Below are 19,714 nucleotides of genomic sequence, written 5' to 3'. Positions count from 1 at the left end.
GAATATAAAATAATAGAATATTAAATATGTAAAAGTGCAAATGTTATTGTGTTGAATTATTGAATTATTCAAAAAAATTCTAATATCAACTTTAGATTTGGTAATTTAAAATAAAAATAGAAGTGATAGATTTGAATTAGATTATTATAGTGAGGGTAAATTAGTTTAAAAAGAATTTAAATTTATTTTTGCAAAAAAACCAAAATAGCTTTACTTTTGGCTTAAAAAGTGTTTTTTAGCAATTCAAAAGTATTTTTTTTAAGCAAGAAGCTGAAAAATATATTTTAAAAACTTCTGCATACACTCATTAAGTTAATTTAAGTTAAAAGCTATAAACAACTCCTCACTAAATTTTTGCAACTTATTAGTAAAATTATAATGTTAAGTTATTTTCCACACTGTGGCTCCCATTTTTTTTCTCCAAACACCTCCATTGTGTTTGGATTTGTAGTTTGAGTGTTTTGTTTTGTGTTTTGAAATAGAGAGAGATAAATAAGTGTGTGTTGAAAATAAATGATATGTTTGGATTTGTGTTTTGGGGTAATTTAAAATATTTTAAAATAAGTGGTGTATGTTTGATGTTGGGATTTGGAAAACAAAAACTGCTGTTTATTGTCAAATTATATATATTTTTATATATAAATATTTTATGTTTAATGTTGTATTTTTTGGAGATAAAAATTATTGTTTATTATCAAATCATGTTTGTTTTATATTATGTATATATATAAATGTATATATATATTATATATAAAAAGTTGAAAAATAGAAAAACATCGCCAAATAAGGTGTAAAAATACAAAAATAAACATTAAGTATATTTTGTGTTGTTTCGAAAAATACAAAAACACAAATCCAAACACAACCTCAATTTTTAATACAACTTTTGAAACAATTTATCTCCAACAACAAAAATAAAAATGATTGCAAACATCCTTGAATCACATCGTGTGGAAAAATCAATTACCCCCTGTTACACAATAGTTACTAATGGGCCATAGATTGGTGCAGCAGGAGCCCAGCAGTAATTTGGTTGGCAGGAGAAATGGGTGCAGGGAATCTGGTCAAAGACTGAAGAAGAGAGGTAATAATTGAATATACTACGGGCGGAAATGGAAAACAAACATGGGTAATGAAGTTAGTAGTAATGATATTATATCCACAAAAAAAAAAAGAGTTAGTAGTACTGATGCAACTATGCTGCTTCTGGTGTTGTCCTGATAAGGACATGTTGGTACTTAGGTGCACCCAACTGTACCCCAATGCTTCTCTCCTTTGTTTTCAAAGTCTTGAGAGTCAGATTCCCTTCAAACCCCCCACCCCCATTAAATTATTGCTTTCATTGTAAACAAAGCAAGAAAAGCTGCCTCCCCCTTAACTTTAATTCAAAAGTTCAAGATTTTCTATTTCATCCCACTTTTGTCTTCGCCCCCCGTCTCTCTCTCTCTCTGTGCTACGTTCCAAATCTATATGGTTTCATTTCTTTTGTTTTTGGCTTGATGGCCTTGAGTATGGTTGTAGTGGTTGTTAAATTTGAGATGAGGCTTTGAGGCGTTAGGTGCATATGGGTTCTCCACATTTTCCAGAGTGAGCTTTGATGTGTGTTCTTGGAGCTCCATTTGTATCAAAATTCATTCCTTTTGAGTTCCTTTCTTTCTGTTGTCTTATTTTGTTTGGGATAAGTTTAAATTTCTAATTTCCTGGATTTCTTTGCTTTGTTTTCGTAATTCTTGAAAAACCCATGTTAAACCCTTGTTAAACTTTCGACCTTTACAGGTTTTCTGTTGTGATTATGTATTCTTGTTTTTGTTATTTCGTTTGGGTTGTTTGTTAGGGTTTTGTTGTGATTTTTGTTGGTGAGTCATTTCGGATTTGTGGATTTAGGAGAAAACCTGTTCTTTCGTTTTCCCCCTGTGAAATATTTTAAAAGTTTTGAACTTTAGTGTGAATTTGACCTGGTAAATGCATGGATGGGAGAGAAGAAATGGCATTACCAGGTTCAGCTTCATATTACCTCAATAGAGGTGGGATTGGCGGGTCTGGTTCAGGGCCCGGGCTTAATGTTCATGGTCCTGGTGGGGGCTCAGCCGCTGCTCAGGCTGGTGGGATGCATAATTCAACTGTTTTTAAGAGTCTTACAAATCCCAATATGCCGGTTCAGCCAAATGTAGGGGTCAGTGGTAGTTCTGTAAGTGGTCCATCGTTCCATGTTGAGAACCCATCGCCCAATTTCCCTCCTGGCATGAGCATGGCTATGGTGCCTAGTGGATCGCCGGGCGGCGAGCCGGTGAAGAAGAAGAGGGGTAGGCCCAGGAAATATGGCCCTGATGGAGCTAACATGTCTTTAGGATTGTCCCCAATGTCCAAGCCTTCCTCTGCTGTGGTCAGCCCGGGGGAGAGAGCACGGAGAGGTCGACCGCCCGGGACGGGATGGAAACAGCAGCTTGCTCCTCTTGGTAAGTTCTTGTTGGAGTTGAATATACAGTTTTACGTTTTGTGAGGTGCGTGATGATAGTCTATGGTGATGCTTTGCCTTTCTTTGCCTTCAACTCAGAAATGTTAATGTAGATTATAAAACAATGTGGTTTTAGACCTAGAAGCAGAAAAGAATGAGTTATAGGTAGAAAATTCTGATATGTTTTCTTTTCTAAATGCTTATACACCACTTATTTGGATGGACCAGCTGATACTTCTTTACTAGTCTCCTAATGTTGTCTTTATGTTTTTCATTTCCCTGTTCCTTCAATCAGAAGGATATTTCTTTAAGAAAAGCTGCTTTTGCTATTTATGCGACTTAAACCGGCTTTAATAGTCATGTAGTGATTGGATCTCCAACCCTCAATCCAAACGCAAAAGAGCTGGGAAATGCTTTTATCAACTGCGGGAATTTGAAAACTAGTGGTTTTTTCTCAGTCAGTATTTCTTGATTTGCATAGATGTTCACTTTCATGTAATATTTTGTCCATACATACGTAAGGTTCTTAAAAGGTTTTTTATAGATCAGGTGAATGGATGAATAGCTCAGCTGGACTAGCCTTCACACCGCATGTCTTGCATGTTGGAGCTGGAGAGGTATGTTTCATCACTCTTTCTTTTAATGGTCTTAGTTTCGTCTATCAGACAAACAATGATTGCTAACAGATCCTGCAAATGGATCTGATACTAATTTGAGACCATTGGTGTTTGAAGTTTTTCATAAATCTTAACATCAAATACATGGTTTCTGCTGTTCTTCGGGAATGCAATTGATCAGACAAGCTCTTTGTTTTTGGATATTGGACCTGTTCTCCAACTTATTTCACAGAGCTGGAATGTATATTTTGCACTGTTGACATCCAACATAAATAGTGTCTTTGACCGTATGATGTGGCAAGAGAAGTATTAATTGCACTTCCTGGCAGGACGTTGCAGCAAAGATACTGGCATTTGCACAACAGAGGCCAAGAGCATTATGCATCATGTCAGCTAATGGAACAGTTTCTGCTGTAACATTACGCCAACCTACATCTGGTGGCACTGTCACATATGAGGTTAAAACACTCGTGAAGCTTTCATTTTTCTCTGGTAGTTATATTTGCAGATCCTGGCTAAGCGTTTGCCTTCGATCTAGATCGCTTCAGTGGAGGCTGAATTCTTGAGGGTATTCGAGGAAATTCCACCTATTTGTCTGTTGACTGGTTTCTATAGTTTCACATTTGATGATAATCAGTTAGCATCCTTTAGATTCTTTAATGTCTAAACTCGTTATGTATGACATAATGTTAAGTCATGTCCATTGTGGAGTAACTATGTTTCACATGATGTTAAGTTGTAGTGGAGTACCTATGTTTTCACGTAATGTCAAGTCGCGTCCAATGTGGAGTAACTATGTTTTCACTTCTACTGTTGGAAGATGTTATTGTTTTTCATAATTGATCTTTAAACTATAAATTTTTTTTAAAACATCGTTCTTTCTAACTGATATTGGAAGTGTTCACAATCTGCCTGATTTAGTGTCCTCTAAGGATCGAACCATTGAGATAAAACTAACTAAAGTTGTTACAATTCATATTATGTCAGCTTGAGTGCTGTATCCATCTCTAAGATTTCGTTGGATATTTGCTCCTGAGCTACGAGTGGTGCAAGTCAAAATATGAAATGCATGTCAAGATGGATAAATATCCTTCTGTCACTGTTTCTTCTGCAATATGTTATCAAATTTGAAAATCAAACAAGGCAAACAGTAGGCATTGCGGACATTGTCTACTAGTGTTTTTGCTTTCCGCTCTTTCTTTTTCTCCAACTCGAGTGTTTTTTATGGTTGCTTAACACTGTTGGAAAGATTTGATGAACTTGCAGTTTTTCAACCAAAATATGTTATAGCAAACTTCATTTAAAATTTGCTTTGTTTATTTAGTTCAAAGCAATCATTTTCAAGATGTAATTTTCATGTTAGTTCAATCATCAGCATCTTTCTGTAACCTTTACTTTGGCTGTAAATCATGGCCTCTTTTGTTAATGAAGTCATATTACCTTTTCCTAAGAAGGAACTAAACTGGTCGTTATTTCTTTTAGGGCCGTTTTGAGATACTATGCTTATCAGGTTCTTACTTGGTTGCTGAAAGTGGTGCTCCTAACAATCGGACTGGTGGTATAAGCATTTCAGTTTGCAGTCCTGATGGGCATATTATTGGAGGTGCAATAGGTGGTAGACTCATCGCGGCAAATCCAGTACAGGTATATAGTTGGTTATTTCACCTCCTTATAGTCAGATGACTCAGTTCACTCCCAAATTCACCATTAACATTTTTCTGTTTGATTTTGTTCATAAGAGTTGGTTAATATTCTCGTTTTCTTCTCCAAAAACTGTTTTTTCCAATTTTTCTGTCAGGTGGCAAAAGTTTGCTTTCCTTGTTCTTTTGGGCTGTAGCATTGATAGAAGCATTTCTTGTCCCTGGTTGCTTACTGCTCTTGCTGGAATTAACTTAATGGGCCTGGCAATAATTGTTTCTGCAGGTGGTGGCATGCAGTTTTGTGTATGGTAGTACTAAGGTGAAGAACAAACCGGAGTCGGGAACAAAAGAAGAGAAACATGCCTTAGACCAATCTGCTGAGAAGTCTCTGACCCCAGCTGCTGCTGCTCCGAGTCAAAGTTATACTCCTAATTCTGGGTCAAGTGTTTGGCCACCGGTATCACGGTCAGAAGTAAAAAATTCTCAGACGGATATTGATCTGATGCGCGGATGACATACGAGCACGAGCTGCAACGTGCACATGGCAGTTTTTGTATATATGTGTTGTTGTAAATGAAATGCTCTGCGGATCATCCAACTCTGAACTCACTCTCTGCCGGCTGACAAGTAGATGGATGGGTTGTGCTAACATCCCGTAACAAAAACTTCGCATCTAGGTTCTTAAGTAGCAGAAATTGTCGAAAAAATTATGGTTGTTGGACCGAAAAGGTGGTATTGCTATCTGTTAGTTTAATTATTTTCTTGTAGGAAATTGGTGGGGTGTCTTTGTTTGGGTCTCCGTTCCTGTGGTAACCAGAAATTTAATCAAAAGTGCAGAACCTTTTGGCAATGGGCTTTAACTTGGGTTTTTCTGAAAGCTTCTTATATTTTAGCCTTAAACCTTTTGTTTCTTCTCCTTCCTTATTTTCATGGCTGAGATATATGCATACTTCTGTAAGTCCTTCCCCTTGTTGATTTGAGACATTGTTTGCCGGAGTTTTCATCAGAGCTGATATTTTCAGGGAATGTGTTGATGAAAATCTCAGTTAAAAGAGCAGAACTTGGGCATAAAGTTAAGACCATTATCAGTTCACAGAGCTGAACAAGGAACATGATATGGTATTACTACTGGTCCGGAAAGAATTAGCAAGGGAGATTATACCGGTCCGAAAAGAATTAGCAAGGGAGAAAACGATAAGTTTGATTACGAAGGAAATCATGCACAATGATCATCAAGTAGAACATAACTTACAAGAACTGAATGTGATGTGATCTCAGATAACTAGGTCTTATAGAGTACAAGTAGTTAAAGCTCTTGATGAACACCCTCAATGGGACTATTATTTTTAGGTGAGCACCAGACAGGAAAGTTGCGTTGCCTATGCTTTCTCCAGGAGCTTCTTTATATCCTTCTGCAAAGAGAAATAGGAAAGTGAGATTTCTCAGATATCATACCGTATTAATAACTACTTTACTCGGTTCAGAGTATCTAATGACATTACTGAGAGTCAGTGTTTACCTCTATGCTTAGAGGAGATGTGGTGGGAGCATAACGGTCGACAACCTCGCCCTCTTTGTTAACAAGGAATTTGGAGAAGTTCCACTTGATATTGTCCCCGAACAGGCCGCCTTTGACTGACTTCATGTACTTGTATATTGGAGCAGCATTGTCACCGTTCACCTCAACCTATGTCAATAAAACCTGATTTTATTCCCAATTCTGCAGAAAATCTTTAGACAGCCGAACCAGTCATATACTTGCATATGGCAACATAAATAATTTTCTTGCAACCAAAGAATCTTATGCAAAGAGCCAGAGAAGGACCAAGGATTAGCGGAAATCTCTTATAAATGTCAAGGCTTCAAAAGTAGGAAATACCAGAAATACATCAAGTGCATTTGACACAAGATATTAACTCATGGACAGCTGGAGGAGGAAAAGAAAAGAAAAAGGAAACCGTTCTAACAAAAAGACTACAAAAGATGAAAGGAAGTAAAGGTTATATCTAAGTGGTCAGCTAGAAGAAAATCATAAATAAGATCCTCAATAAGTCTTACCTTATCAAATACGGGGTATTCAGCCTTGAAGCGAGTACAGACAAATTCCTGAATTTCTTCATTGGTGCCAGGCTCTTGCGAGCCAAACTGATTGCACGGGAAAGCCAGTATCTCCAATCCTGAACGGTAATCAGATAATGATTAATCATGCTTGACACAGGAAAACCAATTGGATGTCGACTCTCGTGACCCTAAGCATACCACACCATTTCCACCCCAAAAGGAACAAAGAACCATGCAACTGAGTATAAATGAATCTTATAGTTGCAAGAAGCAGCATAATGTTGAATTGGAGCACATATACTTGCCAAGCTTTCAAGCCTCATATAAGGGGAAAATATCCCTAACAAAAGAAAAGCAAGTGAACTTAACAAATTCAAAAAATGCAAACCAAATCAAACCTTGATTCTTGTATTTCTCGTATAACTGTGTCAACTCAGTGTAATTTGAATTGGTCAGGCCACTGCAGCACACAATAAGATAAGGTGGATAAAATTTGTTCACAAGATGGAAACAGAAAGTGTATATACTGCTAATTCACAGGGAAGTGTCGTTCTCAAATGTAGAGAAGGGAAAGTGGAAAATTCCAGCAAAGATTCTCCCAAATATAATGCAAGCTTATGCCCATTGAACCACACACTAGCAGACAGACTTCACAAAGCTACCATTTTGTTACCTCAGAACACAAAGGAAAGGCAAAAATAAGCAGAGAAAGTACAAACTTTACTTCATTATAGAATGAAAACCGAGAGGAAGTTGGAATACGTATCCATATCGATTCCCTGGTGATTGATACAATAATATAGCTCCAAGATACAACAATCACAATCATACAGAAACAAAGAAGTAAAAAAGTTTACGTTAAGTACAGAGTGCATATTGTTACATGCAATTGCATCGACATTCATAACTAATTCTCAAGTACGATTGCCAGCATAGGCTTATATTCTTGAAATAAACTTTAAAAACTACCAACAAACTAGAAAACCTTCAACATGGCTTTTCATGCAAAATATTCTTCATCCCATAACTATTATCATCATAGGGGAATCATAAAAGCAAGTCTCTAAGCTTTTGCTCAGAAACAAAGTATTCAGAGAAGCCAAGAAGACATACCACTGTGATGCAACATTGACAATTAGTAGGACCTTGCCCTTATAAGTACTCAGATTAACATCATTCCCCTTAGCATCCTGCGGCCGAAAAGTTTCAGTTGCAATAGCATTAAAAAAACCACCTAATTCTTCACAAAGAACGAGAATAACAGTAGAAAAATCATCCAATATGCTTGTCAAGTAAATGATCAACTGAATTGCAACAAATTGCATTTTGGGCGTAGGCCATGAACCAAAATCGGATCAAACAAATACCTTTTTTCTTCTTAAACAAAATCACGGCATAAAATTCATCATTTTCAGAAATCATAAAGTTTTCACCAGTCAGCGAACCAAAATCCATTACAACTGTTACTACAAAACTTCATAACACATAAATAACAAATAATTCCAAAGTAATGAAAAATATACCCCATATGCACGAAAGGAATCAAGAACAAACTCTTGCCACCACTAAACAAACAAAAATCCCCATTTACACAAATACAACATAACATATGAAGTGTTGTGAAAAATTCAGCGAGGCGAAAAGAAAAACACCTTAACAGTGAACTCATGGATTGATTGAGGCTGGTTTGAGTGGCTGGCCATTTTGTAGTTCCGCTCAGACCCGAAAACACAGTTTTCTTAAAGACCACGAAAATCTAGTTTAATGGACAAAATTCCGGAATGATTACGCAGTGAATCGAAATGGGTTCGCTTCAGAATTGAATAATTAAAAGCTTCTAGATCAGATGAAATGGTGTTCACTAGCTCAAATAATATATCAAATCAGATTCTTGACCTCCTCCTCGCGTGGATTACAACCGCGGAAGCCGCGTCCATGGAAGCCCCGCCACCAACTCAGTACACCAGCGAAATGAATGATTCATGCTCTCTCTCTCTCCCACGTGTCACGCGATGAGGTTACAACATGTCAATAATATCATCGTATTTTGAATACATAATAAAATATATTACTTTTATTTCCTAAAATCAATGATAGCATTTCATATCACCATATAGATAATGATGAGGTCTAGTTTGCATTGATATATGTATATTCATATGCTTGCTTGTTCTTTTTTTATTTCAAGCGGAAAAATATTATTAATTGAAATAATTTGATTATAATTATTTTTATTAAATATATATTTAATAAAAATAATTATAATAATTATATTTTGATTAGATAAATAAATCTCAAACAACACCCAATATTACAGTAAATAATATTTATTGTGCCGTAAAATAATATTCTGCACGTATAACAAAATTTGAACCCATTACTCGTAAGGTCATGAAGCTTCAATTTCGTCAACTGAACTAAAGCCTGAGTAACATATGCTTACTTGTTCTGATATAACAAATTGTTGTTATATAAAAGAAATAAACCTTTTTTTTTATTTTAAAAAATATTAAAAAAAATAAAGTATGTATAAGTATGGACTTTGCTTCAATTGCCAATTTTTATTATGTGGAATGGATTTTAAGGCGAGTAGAATAATTATATTTGCACCCTCTGACTTATGTTTGTTTGCAGAAATCACTCTTACTTTTTAGATAATTACACACACCCATAAAAAATATCAATATCGTTTATATAAATTATTCCTATTTTTTGAAAAATAATAGATCGCAAAAATATGTCAATATCATTACACATACTATCTTTGTTTTTTGAGCTGTTAGAGGTGGTTTTTATAATTATGCAAAAAGTAAGAAAAATTTATGTAAATACATTATAGATCAGGTAAATGTAATTACCACTTACTAAAAATTGTGTATTACTCTATAACATACGACGGACGTATTTTGTATTCTTAATCTTTATACATCATTCAACCTGCCGACTCTGGCAAGCAGATTGTTGATGCTTATTGAAAATGCATCTTGAAACTTGTCGAATTTTGAGTTGAGATCTCCATAAACCAGTCCAGGCAGCAGTTCATAAACTATATATCTCCTCATATTCTCCCTTTCCCTGTCGGGGATTTTCATGAGCCTTTCTACAACATCAACACTCTTCTTTCTCACCTCTTCTTTGTCGATGAAAACAGAGTATTTATCATGGGAGGCCGGAAAATGCCATGGATACTGATAATAAGCTGTAAAGGGATCAAACAGCACAGGGATGCAGCCAGAAACAAGTGAGTCGAAAACCGATTTTCTTGTTGGACTGTCTCCTGTAGGCTGTAAGCAGAACTCAGACTCCAAGAAGAGCTCTACAATCGACTCGGGTCGATCACATTGTCCTGATGTGCAATTCAGAAACTTGCAGTCATTGCTCGTTGACAGGCACTGCTCGATTAGTACCGACCGAATGCTGTCGGACGAACCAGGCCTTGCTGCACCAGCAAAGCTCACCAGGCTTCTCCTCTTTGATTTAATGGCTTTTAGCTGCCATGTGACTATATCATCATCTGTCTGAGGGTGGAAGTACGTTGGATGAGGTATCCCGATGTCGTTGGCGTGCCATGGTTGTCGTTCTATCAAGAGCTTGACAGGATTTTGCATCTCAGAAAGCTCTAGCAATCTAGTACCCCATGAAGACTTGTCGTTTCTTCTGAAATCCCAAGAAATCTTCCCAAGAACAAAGACATGATCCTTGCCTAAGTTCCTGTACCATGGACCCTGTGATTCAAGCCACCTTACAAGGTCTAGCGCCAAGGAATCCTTTACATCGTCCGAGACATTCTTGAAGTGCCATCTCAAGATGTCAAGCCCGCCATAGTAGGGCACATAGAATAGCCTGGCTGCGTTCTGATCGTAAACTCTGCATGGATGCTTTAAAACCCGCGCATGGAAAATGGGCTCCAACGAGTACTGATGAGTATGGTGCCAGCCTCTGCCTAGCTTGTGTATCGGCTCCCCCAACGCGTCATTGCTGAGAAATCTGCAGAAATTCTCCCAGGGGATCATATCTCCACACTGGGCTAGCAAGTCTTTGTTGAATTTCGTTGGTAGGTCATAGACATAAATCCCTCTTCCTTCACATGTTGAATTACTTGAATCTGATATCCAGGAACGATGCACTTGTAGCAGCTGTTCGACTTCCCTGAAAGCGTCCTCAAACATTTTCGCATCACCACCGTTGTCACTGCTGTCATTGACAGCAACAACCGAACTTTCATTGTCAGAATCACTAGTTTCTTCACCGTTTCCACCTTCATTTCTGAAACTGGAACTGTCACTGAGAGTAGGAACCAAACTCTTGACATCAAAATCAGCAACTTCTTTTGCACCAGTATTAACTGTGGAAGAACTTTGGTTGACTAGTGAAACCGGGATTTGAAAACCGGGTTGAGTACCAGCAGAAAGGCAATAGAGATTGCTGAGCTTCCTAGACGATACACAGAGGTGCACAACGCTACCAGAAATAACAGTGGTAGAAGAAGACCATATGTAGATGAAAACTAAGAGAAAAACTGCTGCAGGCAGTTTGAGTAGAATTCTTGCAAGAAATGAATAAAAGAAACCAAGCTCATTAGCCTGTGTTTTTTTGGACCATCTTGGTTTCTTCCTGGATACAGAGACAGCCATTTTTTGCACTTCTTTTAACAGAATTTCTTGCCTTCCTGTGAACTAAAAGCTTTAGCTTTAATAGCAAAGAGTGCGTACCCTAGGGGGATTAACCAGATTCATCGATTGAGACATGGAAGCACGTCTTCGAGAGAGTGATCTGATAATACAGGTTCTGTAAAAATAAGTATTTGACTAGCGAGTTCTGATCGTGCTGTCTGTTCATTGAATGACTGTTTGTTGGTCTGGATTAGAGAAATTGCATGAAGTCAAACTACACCTAACTCGCTGATGACTTCTGATACATAAACTTCCCATTATGCACTAATACTCAATTTGCATGAGAATTAAGACACATAACAAAACATATTAGTTTATTATTACCATAAGTCATTCACAATCCATTATTAGTTCAATGATGAATTGATGTCCATACACGGGTGTTCCATATATATCATAATCGTGTCATAATTGTTGAAGCAATGATCAGTCTTTATCAATATCATGCGAACAGGGCTAAATAATTGATAGATGCACGTATATACCTTTGCACAATATATATATAGAGTAGGGGAAAGGTAAAAGATTTACTTGCTACTGATAGTAATTAGTAAAGAACCCTTGAAGGTAAGGTTACTATGCAAACAGGTATTATTATATATAAGTTCTAGAAACATTTAAAGATAACAAACTGATACATGAAAATAGAATTAGAAACACACAACCACTAGAATTATGTTCTCTAACACGTCGATCCTGCATGTCGGGGGAGCACTACATCAAGCATTTTTAGCAGTTATTCTACAACATACTGTCTGTCCTAGCAGGAAGACGGCGGAAGAAGTTGACAGGCACTGATGGCACACGATAGCGGAATCTTGGATGCCTCATCATGAATATACCAGCCAAAGCAGCGATTACCTGGAATGGTGTGACATACAACACTAGAGCTGCAACGAGGCAGAAAGTCACGAAAATGGCAGTGGCACGCGGATCTCTCCAGCTTAACAGCGAATGGACACGTTCACCTTGGGTTGCAATATCGCCCACAACAGTCTGGATTCGACCTGCCACGCTCCTCAGCCGATCATACCTCATTCTAACCAAATCTGGATTACGGCTTGTCGGGAATGTGTCAAATTCTTCGTCGAGTTCATCAGGATGTACTGCCTCTGCCTGTGAGATCTTTGTGTTCATGTGAGGAGGATACCTTGGTCGGTATCGGAAATTCCAGACTCCTATCAGAAACATGTAAAGGAAAATTGTTGGTAGAATCAGTTCTGGGAAGGAAACAAGCATAAGGTACAACACATGCACGAGCACTGTAGTGACGGGGTTTTTCCACATGCAGATATCTCCAAACCATTTCCCAACAGCAAACAATCCAGTGAAAACTGACATCAGGCGGAAAAAGTTGGCCTTGCTTCTGCGCATGCTCCAAAGGTGCGAGTCCACGTCGGACATATATTCCACAACCTCCTTCCTAAGAGGGGGTTCTGCCCGGCCCAGCCTTGTGGCCACTATGTTGACGGCCTGATGCCTTAGCATGTCCAATTGCATCACAGTAAAAGGCCTAATGTAGTGCATCTTTGGCAACAGAGGTCGTGAGTATACATAGAGCATGTTAGCAAAAGAAGTGCATGAAAATCGCAGTGCCAAATGAACTTCCCCCATCTTCTTAACACCAGTAGGATGGAGAACCAGCAGTGGATAAGAATGTGTGTAGACTCGGCCTGTTTCAAGTGTAGATATTCGAATCCGTACCTTGCCAATCTTTAGGTCCTTGTTCCCATTTGCTCCCTTGTCACCTAGTTGGCTGTTGTCAAAAACACCAACTGTGAGTACGGTTGCAGGATCAAAGACCTCCCATGTGTACTGCTCATTGTACTTGGGGAACAAATTGTCTACAATTGTACGAGTTCGGACCCATTTGTGACCATATTTAGCCACACAATATGTATCTGATGTGCCCTTTCCATCACGTGTTTTCATGGGGTGAAGTCCCACAGCATTTAAGATGCCAAGTTCCAAAATACCAATTGGTGGTTTCCAAAGCTGTTTTGCTGTGGGGCGGAGGTCACTGCTATAATGAGTTGATTCGTCTAGAACATGGTAGCCTCCGTCTAAGCAGACTCGTAGGTGAAGCCTGCTAGAGAATTTATCTTTCTTTAATTGATCAACATCTACAGCAACTGGCTTTTCCAAGTTAAACCAACGAGAATGAATTATGCGATCATCAGCACGCCTTTCTACCATGTTTAGTGGAATAATAACCCTCCCGATTATTTCATCTTTTCCAGGAGCCACTCGATCCTCAACTGTAAGAATGAGATGGTCTTCAAAAGGTTCGGCAGCAACAAAAAACAAATCCTCATTCCACACAGGGTTAAAGTTCCGAGACTGAATTGGTTTTGTCCTCATGACTTGGTTTCCTATTTGTGCCTTCACATAAGCATCAGGGAACCGAGTCTTCTCTGATGGAATTAAGTCCTGGGCTTCAACAACATTACAACGGACGTACCATAAACGTGGTGCATGATAAACTTTAGAGCGTATAAGAGCAGAAGCAGCTGCTGAGCTGTCAATAGGTGTAGCTGCATCAGAGTGCCATGCATCAGGAAAAGCCTCATCTGCTTGAGTGCCAATCCAGACTGCAAGCATCAGCTCACCCTTTATCTTCTCGCCCTTCTTATCTTCGAGACGGTACCATTCTGGGGCCAGGGGGCTATCAGGTGGAACACGCATTGGAACCTCATTGAGGTCAAATCTGACAAAACCAACATAATCATCTTTCACAAGATCTTTGTCCTTAACAACGACTTCTAGTATAGATGCTTGCATCCGCTCTCTTGAGAAGGCAAAAACTACATTCCACACTGGATGCTGGTTCTTCTCGATGTGCTTTGTAACTCCTTTATAGTTTCCAATTCTCACCTCTACATAAGGATCTAGACTCCCAGTGACATCCATGGCAGGGAGTTCACGAGCCTTGACAACTCTAACAAACAGGAAGTGCATTTTCTCAACAAGATCATAGGTGCCTGCACCTGCCCTGTCAGTTCGTATAACACGTCCACCAACAACCCGTCCCCCACCAAGGAAAGGACTAGTCTCCTTAAGTGCATAATCAACTGGTTGTGCTGATGATGTCGAGTGCATCCGGACAAGCTTTGGAGGTATTGGTTCAGGAGCCTTCATCTCGTCGGCCACATATTTAGTCGAATGATGAGGTACTTCAACTTCTGGAGGGTGATTATGCTGTTCAGAATTACGTTTTGGGAGAGTGTAGAATGTATGCCTAGTCTCTGTTTTATGAGCTGAGTTTGAGATTGGTTTTTGAACTGACTCCGAGGGCATTTGAGATTCCTCGGCTGCAGAAACAGGGGTTGATGACTTTATAGATGGATCATCTGTGATATAAACCTTGAGGCCAAGTTCTCCCCGAACACGCGAGAAAATACCACGCTTCTCCAAAGGATAGTGCAGGACGACTGCATCCGGGTAGGGTACGAAGGAAGTTCCATTGATGCTAACTTTTCCGAGGAAAGCTCTAGATTGAGTTGCTTTGACATGATTATAGATGTAAGCATCAAGAGTTAGACAGTGAAGGATTGAAGGATCGGATATGTTGAAGTAAAAGGTCTCATTCCACACGGGATTAAGATCCTTCTCTTTGATTGTGGAGCGGTACCTCTGACCATCAAAATAAAGCTCCACAAAAGCACTAGATGAACCCTGCCCATCTTTGGGCAAAAGGTTATGAGCACTTACAATATCCACCCCAAGCTTTAGGTTTCCTACAGTCATCGCACTTTGTTAATTATCAAAAACTGCTGTCCAGCCAAAGAGAAAGATGATTTGCAGGAACCTGGAAATAAAAACAATAACACAAAATTAATTAAGATTTGAGCTTCGGAATTTTATTGCTACATTGTAGGGAAGCCGTAAAGATGGCCATAGAGAAAACTGAATGTGGAAAAAGATGTAAAAGAGATAATCCGAAACTAGCAAAGTTAAAAATGATTAATGCAAGAGCATGATAGTTTGAGGAACAAAAAGAACCAGTAATGGGAATGCTTGCAAATGCTGCATGTTCAAAGTTCAATATTTGGAATAGGATGAATTAATTTATAAAGTTAATCAGAATAGGCTGATGCAAGCTGAATATTACTTCCTGTCTTATCTTATCTTTCTTAGCTTTTAAGTACTATCTATAAAATACACAAGTTTGCTAATTCTTATCATCTAAAGTACCACAATTGCAACTAAGATGATACGTTCAGTAACATAGCTCATTCTTAATGGCTTGCCAGGACAAAGACACGCCAAAATATTGCCTATAGTAACTAAACTTTAAAAGTATGACAACCAAAAGAACATTTATTTTACTGAGAAACAAATTGATATCAGGCATTAAACGAATCTTAAACCAGTTAAACACACAAACCAATCCTGTAGGGTCTAATCTCACACCTTAGAGTGTATTTACACCCCTTCGAAGTGATGATTTTGAGCAGCTTGAGATCCAAATTCTGACAATGGATGCAGAAAAACTTCACCAAAAATAGCCGAAAGGCGAGACAGTGACTGCAGCTAAAGATATTCTGAAATGAAAACAGGAGCATCATAAGTAAACACCCATGGAAGTAGAAACCAATTAACTTTTCATTTCGGGTTCCATGCAAATCAAACTAAGTCAGTTGCAATTAATAATCCAACTCAAAGAAGGTGCTAGATGTTTCTTAAACTTAAGTGCAGAGTATCAAAAACAATTGTTTAGAGCACAAGCAGATCTGCAGAAAAAATATACCAGAATAGCTTAAACAGAATCATCCAATCAGGCCCACAAGTTAAAGTAGCATCAACAATAATAATTAAAACACAGATTGCATCCTAGTAAAGACAAGAAATGAGATCACTTTCACTAAAAAGCCCATCTACAAGACATCAGCCAAAAGTATGAAAGAAAGATATACAAGAATACCAATAGTTTCATTAAGGGGTCATTAGTATCCAGATCAAATGGAACTTACAGTACATGACTTACTCCAACAAAATATGCCAATGAAGCTTAAAATAAAAGTATAGTTAAAGGCCAAGAGTGGAGTGTATATGTAAGAAACAAAGGGGAAAATAAGAGAAAAAATGAGGTCAAATAGTTTGGCAAGAACCATGTGCTGGTGTACCTCGTGGAGAGATCTATGAGCTTAAACAAAGTATTCTTGGAATTGAAAAAACAAATAAACAAATAGAAGAAGTGGTACAAAATGCAGGTGAAGTTATATTTTTCCTTAAGTAACGCTAAAGACACATGAGCTTTATTCACATCTGATGCCAGAAGTGAATATACTCCACAAAGCACTAAAGGGCAAAGCGTTTTCTCCATCTTCTCAGAGGAAAAAGAAAAGAAATATATCAAGAAATGCAAACATAATCACAAAAAGAAAAGCCATAACACTTTAATCATGGCAAAAAGACTCCATCTTTGAAATGATTACAAGCTGACAGATAAAAACAACTTTCAGTAACATAATGAACAGAATGACGGATAAGCATCCGGCAAAGAGAAAACTTTGAATAAATTAAGATCTTGTGGCCCGGAACAATAATTAAGCAGAAATATGTGTTTGTGCCTGCATCAGTGTGAAAATCAAGAAAAATGAGATCTTTTCTTCCGGGAATGAAAATCCATGAAATGTTTGCTGAAATCTTGAAACAACCAGTGTTCTTCATTCAGAATCAAGCAAATGGGGTACTTAAAAATGAAATGGCCATTGAATGATACATCAAAAGAGTGCAAAAAAAGATGCTGGCTTTGTCGAGTCCTCCTCCTGGAATCAAAGACCCGAAGAAAGAATTAACTGTTCTTTCTTCTTCTTCTTTTTTTTTTTTTTTTCCTTCTGGCGTTTCAGCAGAAAACTTGATAAAATTTCCACCACCGCTACACAAAGGTTTAAAGAAAAGACACACACACACACACTCACTGTAAAGAAGATGAAATGGGCTAGAAGCAGTAGAACAATGTAGCAACGGCAAAGGACTGGAACACTCTCATCTTGCTTCCTCCCATTTATATATATATCATCTGTATATGGGTTTGGGGACCTTTTCCGGGGGGGGGGGGGGGGTTGCGGTGGGCTAGAGGAATGTTCAGATTAGTTTGGAGATGGAGATTATTACATACACCATCATTCTTGGTCAAAGGTTTTTCACAATTTCTTGGGGTTATATTACATGTAATAAAAATCTTAATTTTAAAAAATCGCCTAAATAAGGAAAAAAAAAAAAAGACGGTTACTCCCAAAAAAAAATTCTTACCCAATGGGTCGAATTAGATTTGTTCAACCAAATTAATTATATTGTAAGAATATTCACTTATTATATAATTAATTTCAATACAATTAAATTCAATTCGAGCTATAACTTCTCTTTATCCCGTAAGTATTTCTAAAAAGAGGTAATTTACTTTTCCTGTATTTCATCTCACATAACAAAATTGGTAATTGATTATAATTTCGTATAAATATTGTGTCATTCTCACTTACTAATATAAAATATAGATACTGAATTAATTTCTTCGTCTGTATTGAAACACATTCAATTTCCAAATTATATACAAAATTATATAATTATATAATTTCCAACAAGTTCCAATAATCCAATAGCATAGTTCATGGATAAGCATTTAATTTTGATATAAGTACCAAAAAATAAAAGTAAGTTTCCAGGAGTTGTTTACTCTTGTAGCTGAAATAAATAATTGATAAGTTTTGATTGAACAATAAAATTTTTATTTGGTACTTATTTAATTAGATAAAATGTAAAATAAGATCAATTTATACTATCATACTTTTAAAATCGAATAAACAATCTGAGTTTATCTCGAGCTTAATGAATTACTAACAAATTTTTATTTTATTTTTTCGATAATATAAATTTTATGAAATAAATAGTAGTATATCAGTACAATATAATATAAAAGGCTAAACAATCAACTCGATAAATCAAAAGATACGTCGTAAACGAAAAAGCGCATAAATACTAATAGTTTGTTCAGATGATAACAAACTATTATTTTATATAATAAATCATAAATAAGGTTGGATGGGATGGCTTGGGGACCTTATAAATGGCACCATGAAGGACAAAGGACAAAAGTACATTTCACAAAAAAGCTCTTTCTTTCCTATGTATTAATTAATCAATATTACAAGTTTGAATTATATCTTGTATTATATATTTAATACACTCTATTTAACTATAAAAATATTTTGAATTACATATATCCATGATATATATTTAAATATAAAAATATATTATTACTATTATTGTTGTCATTATTATTATTATTATTATTTTAAACAAAATAAGAGGCAAAATGCATATCCTAGTTCTTACATTGGAAAGAGAAAAATCTTATTTGGGCCCTCGAAGTTATAAAATATAAAATCAAAGCGGTCAACATGTCATATCCATCAACAAATGTTTTTTAATTTTTTTTATTGTTTATTTTGGTTCCCACTTTAGTCATTATAGCTTGGAAAAATGAACCTTGAATTCCACCTTTTTCATTGACAACGACACAATAGACCAACCAATCTTTATAACCTGATTTTTAGCTGATAATTTATCTATACCAATATAAAAAATAATGCCTTCCACTCATAAATAATGATTAAAGATACTATCGTACTATTTTTTTGTAAAAAATATTTGCGTGAAAGTAATAATAGTCGTACCGTAATCAAAATCATTGTGGAGTACTTATAGGATCAAATATGTATACTTGTACGGGTCCACATGATATAATTTTTAATTTCCAAATACAAAATCATAAACGATTTGATTTCGAATTAACGGATGGGACTGGGTACAATTATGCTCGAACCACAAATATCCAATAATATCCAAATCTTTAAAAGGGTACAAGCTTAAACTTTGTTTTATTTTTATTTCACCACTTAAACAAAATTACAAAAAAAAAAAAAAAAACATCCAAAGGGAGCATTGAGTGGATGATTAATGGTATAACATATGCCCAAAGTAAACAAAAATTTCTTTTTATTTTATTTTCAAGAATGTGAATTCAAATTGACTATTCATGGGCGTTATCACATCTTTTGATCATGCAAAAATTTTGGGAAAAGAAAAAAGGATAAAGCAATGAAGACTTTTGCTAGTCTCAACCTCTTTTCTAGGTCAATATGCCCATACTTGGATTTACTAATATTATTTCTTTTTTTTAATAAATAAATGATAATGAAATGACAATCAACATAATAACATTCTTTAGAAATAATTGGAAGGGTTTGTATCGTTATGAAATAT

General features: G+C 36.7%; 4 protein-coding genes across 10 annotated transcripts; 1 reads left to right on the top strand and 3 right to left on the bottom strand.

The window, feature by feature from the left end:
* Positions 1 to 1,297: 1,297 nt before the first annotated feature.
* LOC105164100 (AT-hook motif nuclear-localized protein 5-like) lies at positions 1,298 to 5,572 on the top strand. The gene is made up of 5 exons (XM_020694624.2): positions 1,298 to 2,456; positions 3,005 to 3,072; positions 3,402 to 3,530; positions 4,555 to 4,716; positions 4,996 to 5,572. Exons 1-5 carry the CDS (start codon positions 1,967 to 1,969, stop codon positions 5,224 to 5,226), a joined length of 1,080 nt encoding a protein of 359 aa, XP_020550283.2. The 5' UTR covers positions 1,298 to 1,966; the 3' UTR covers positions 5,227 to 5,572.
* Positions 5,573 to 5,894: 322 nt separating this feature from the next.
* Positions 5,895 to 8,751, bottom strand: GPX6 (glutathione peroxidase 6). Its single transcript, XM_011082667.3, has 6 exons — positions 8,426 to 8,751; positions 7,887 to 7,963; positions 7,172 to 7,233; positions 6,771 to 6,889; positions 6,232 to 6,399; positions 5,895 to 6,124 (listed from the first exon to the last, which is right to left on the bottom strand). The coding sequence occupies exons 1-6, from the start codon at positions 8,474 to 8,476 to the stop codon at positions 6,092 to 6,094; spliced, it is 510 nt and encodes a 169-aa protein (XP_011080969.1). The 5' UTR covers positions 8,477 to 8,751; the 3' UTR covers positions 5,895 to 6,091.
* An 898-nt stretch (positions 8,752 to 9,649) lies between these two features.
* Positions 9,650 to 11,756, bottom strand: LOC105164102 (xyloglucan-specific galacturonosyltransferase 1). The gene has a single exon (XM_011082668.3). The coding sequence runs from the start codon at positions 11,405 to 11,407 to the stop codon at positions 9,695 to 9,697; it is 1,713 nt and encodes a 570-aa protein (XP_011080970.1). The 5' UTR covers positions 11,408 to 11,756; the 3' UTR covers positions 9,650 to 9,694.
* Positions 11,757 to 12,014: 258 nt separating this feature from the next.
* On the bottom strand, positions 12,015 to 17,529 carry LOC105164103 (C2 calcium/lipid-binding plant phosphoribosyltransferase family protein). Of its 7 annotated transcripts, none has more exons than XM_011082669.3 (3): positions 17,371 to 17,529; positions 15,860 to 15,990; positions 12,015 to 15,254 (listed from the first exon to the last, which is right to left on the bottom strand). In XM_011082669.3, the coding sequence occupies exon 3, from the start codon at positions 15,191 to 15,193 to the stop codon at positions 12,188 to 12,190; it is 3,006 nt and encodes a 1,001-aa protein (XP_011080971.1). In that variant the 5' UTR covers positions 15,194 to 15,254; positions 15,860 to 15,990; positions 17,371 to 17,529; the 3' UTR covers positions 12,015 to 12,187. The 7 variants fall into 7 exon arrangements, with proteins under 7 accessions (XP_011080971.1, XP_088737733.1, XP_088737732.1 ...); XM_088881607.1 differs by having other exon boundaries at positions 12,015 to 15,256; positions 15,882 to 15,990; XM_088881606.1 differs by having other exon boundaries at positions 17,020 to 17,513.
* Positions 17,530 to 19,714: the final 2,185 nt, after the last annotated feature.

This window comes from Sesamum indicum, linkage group LG6, assembly GCF_026168435.1.
Source record: "Sesamum indicum cultivar Baizhima isolate 11 linkage group LG6, ASM2616843v1, whole genome shotgun sequence".
NCBI lineage: Eukaryota > Viridiplantae > Streptophyta > Magnoliopsida > Lamiales > Pedaliaceae > Sesamum > Sesamum indicum.
This window is presented reverse-complemented; position numbering and strand designations above follow the sequence as displayed.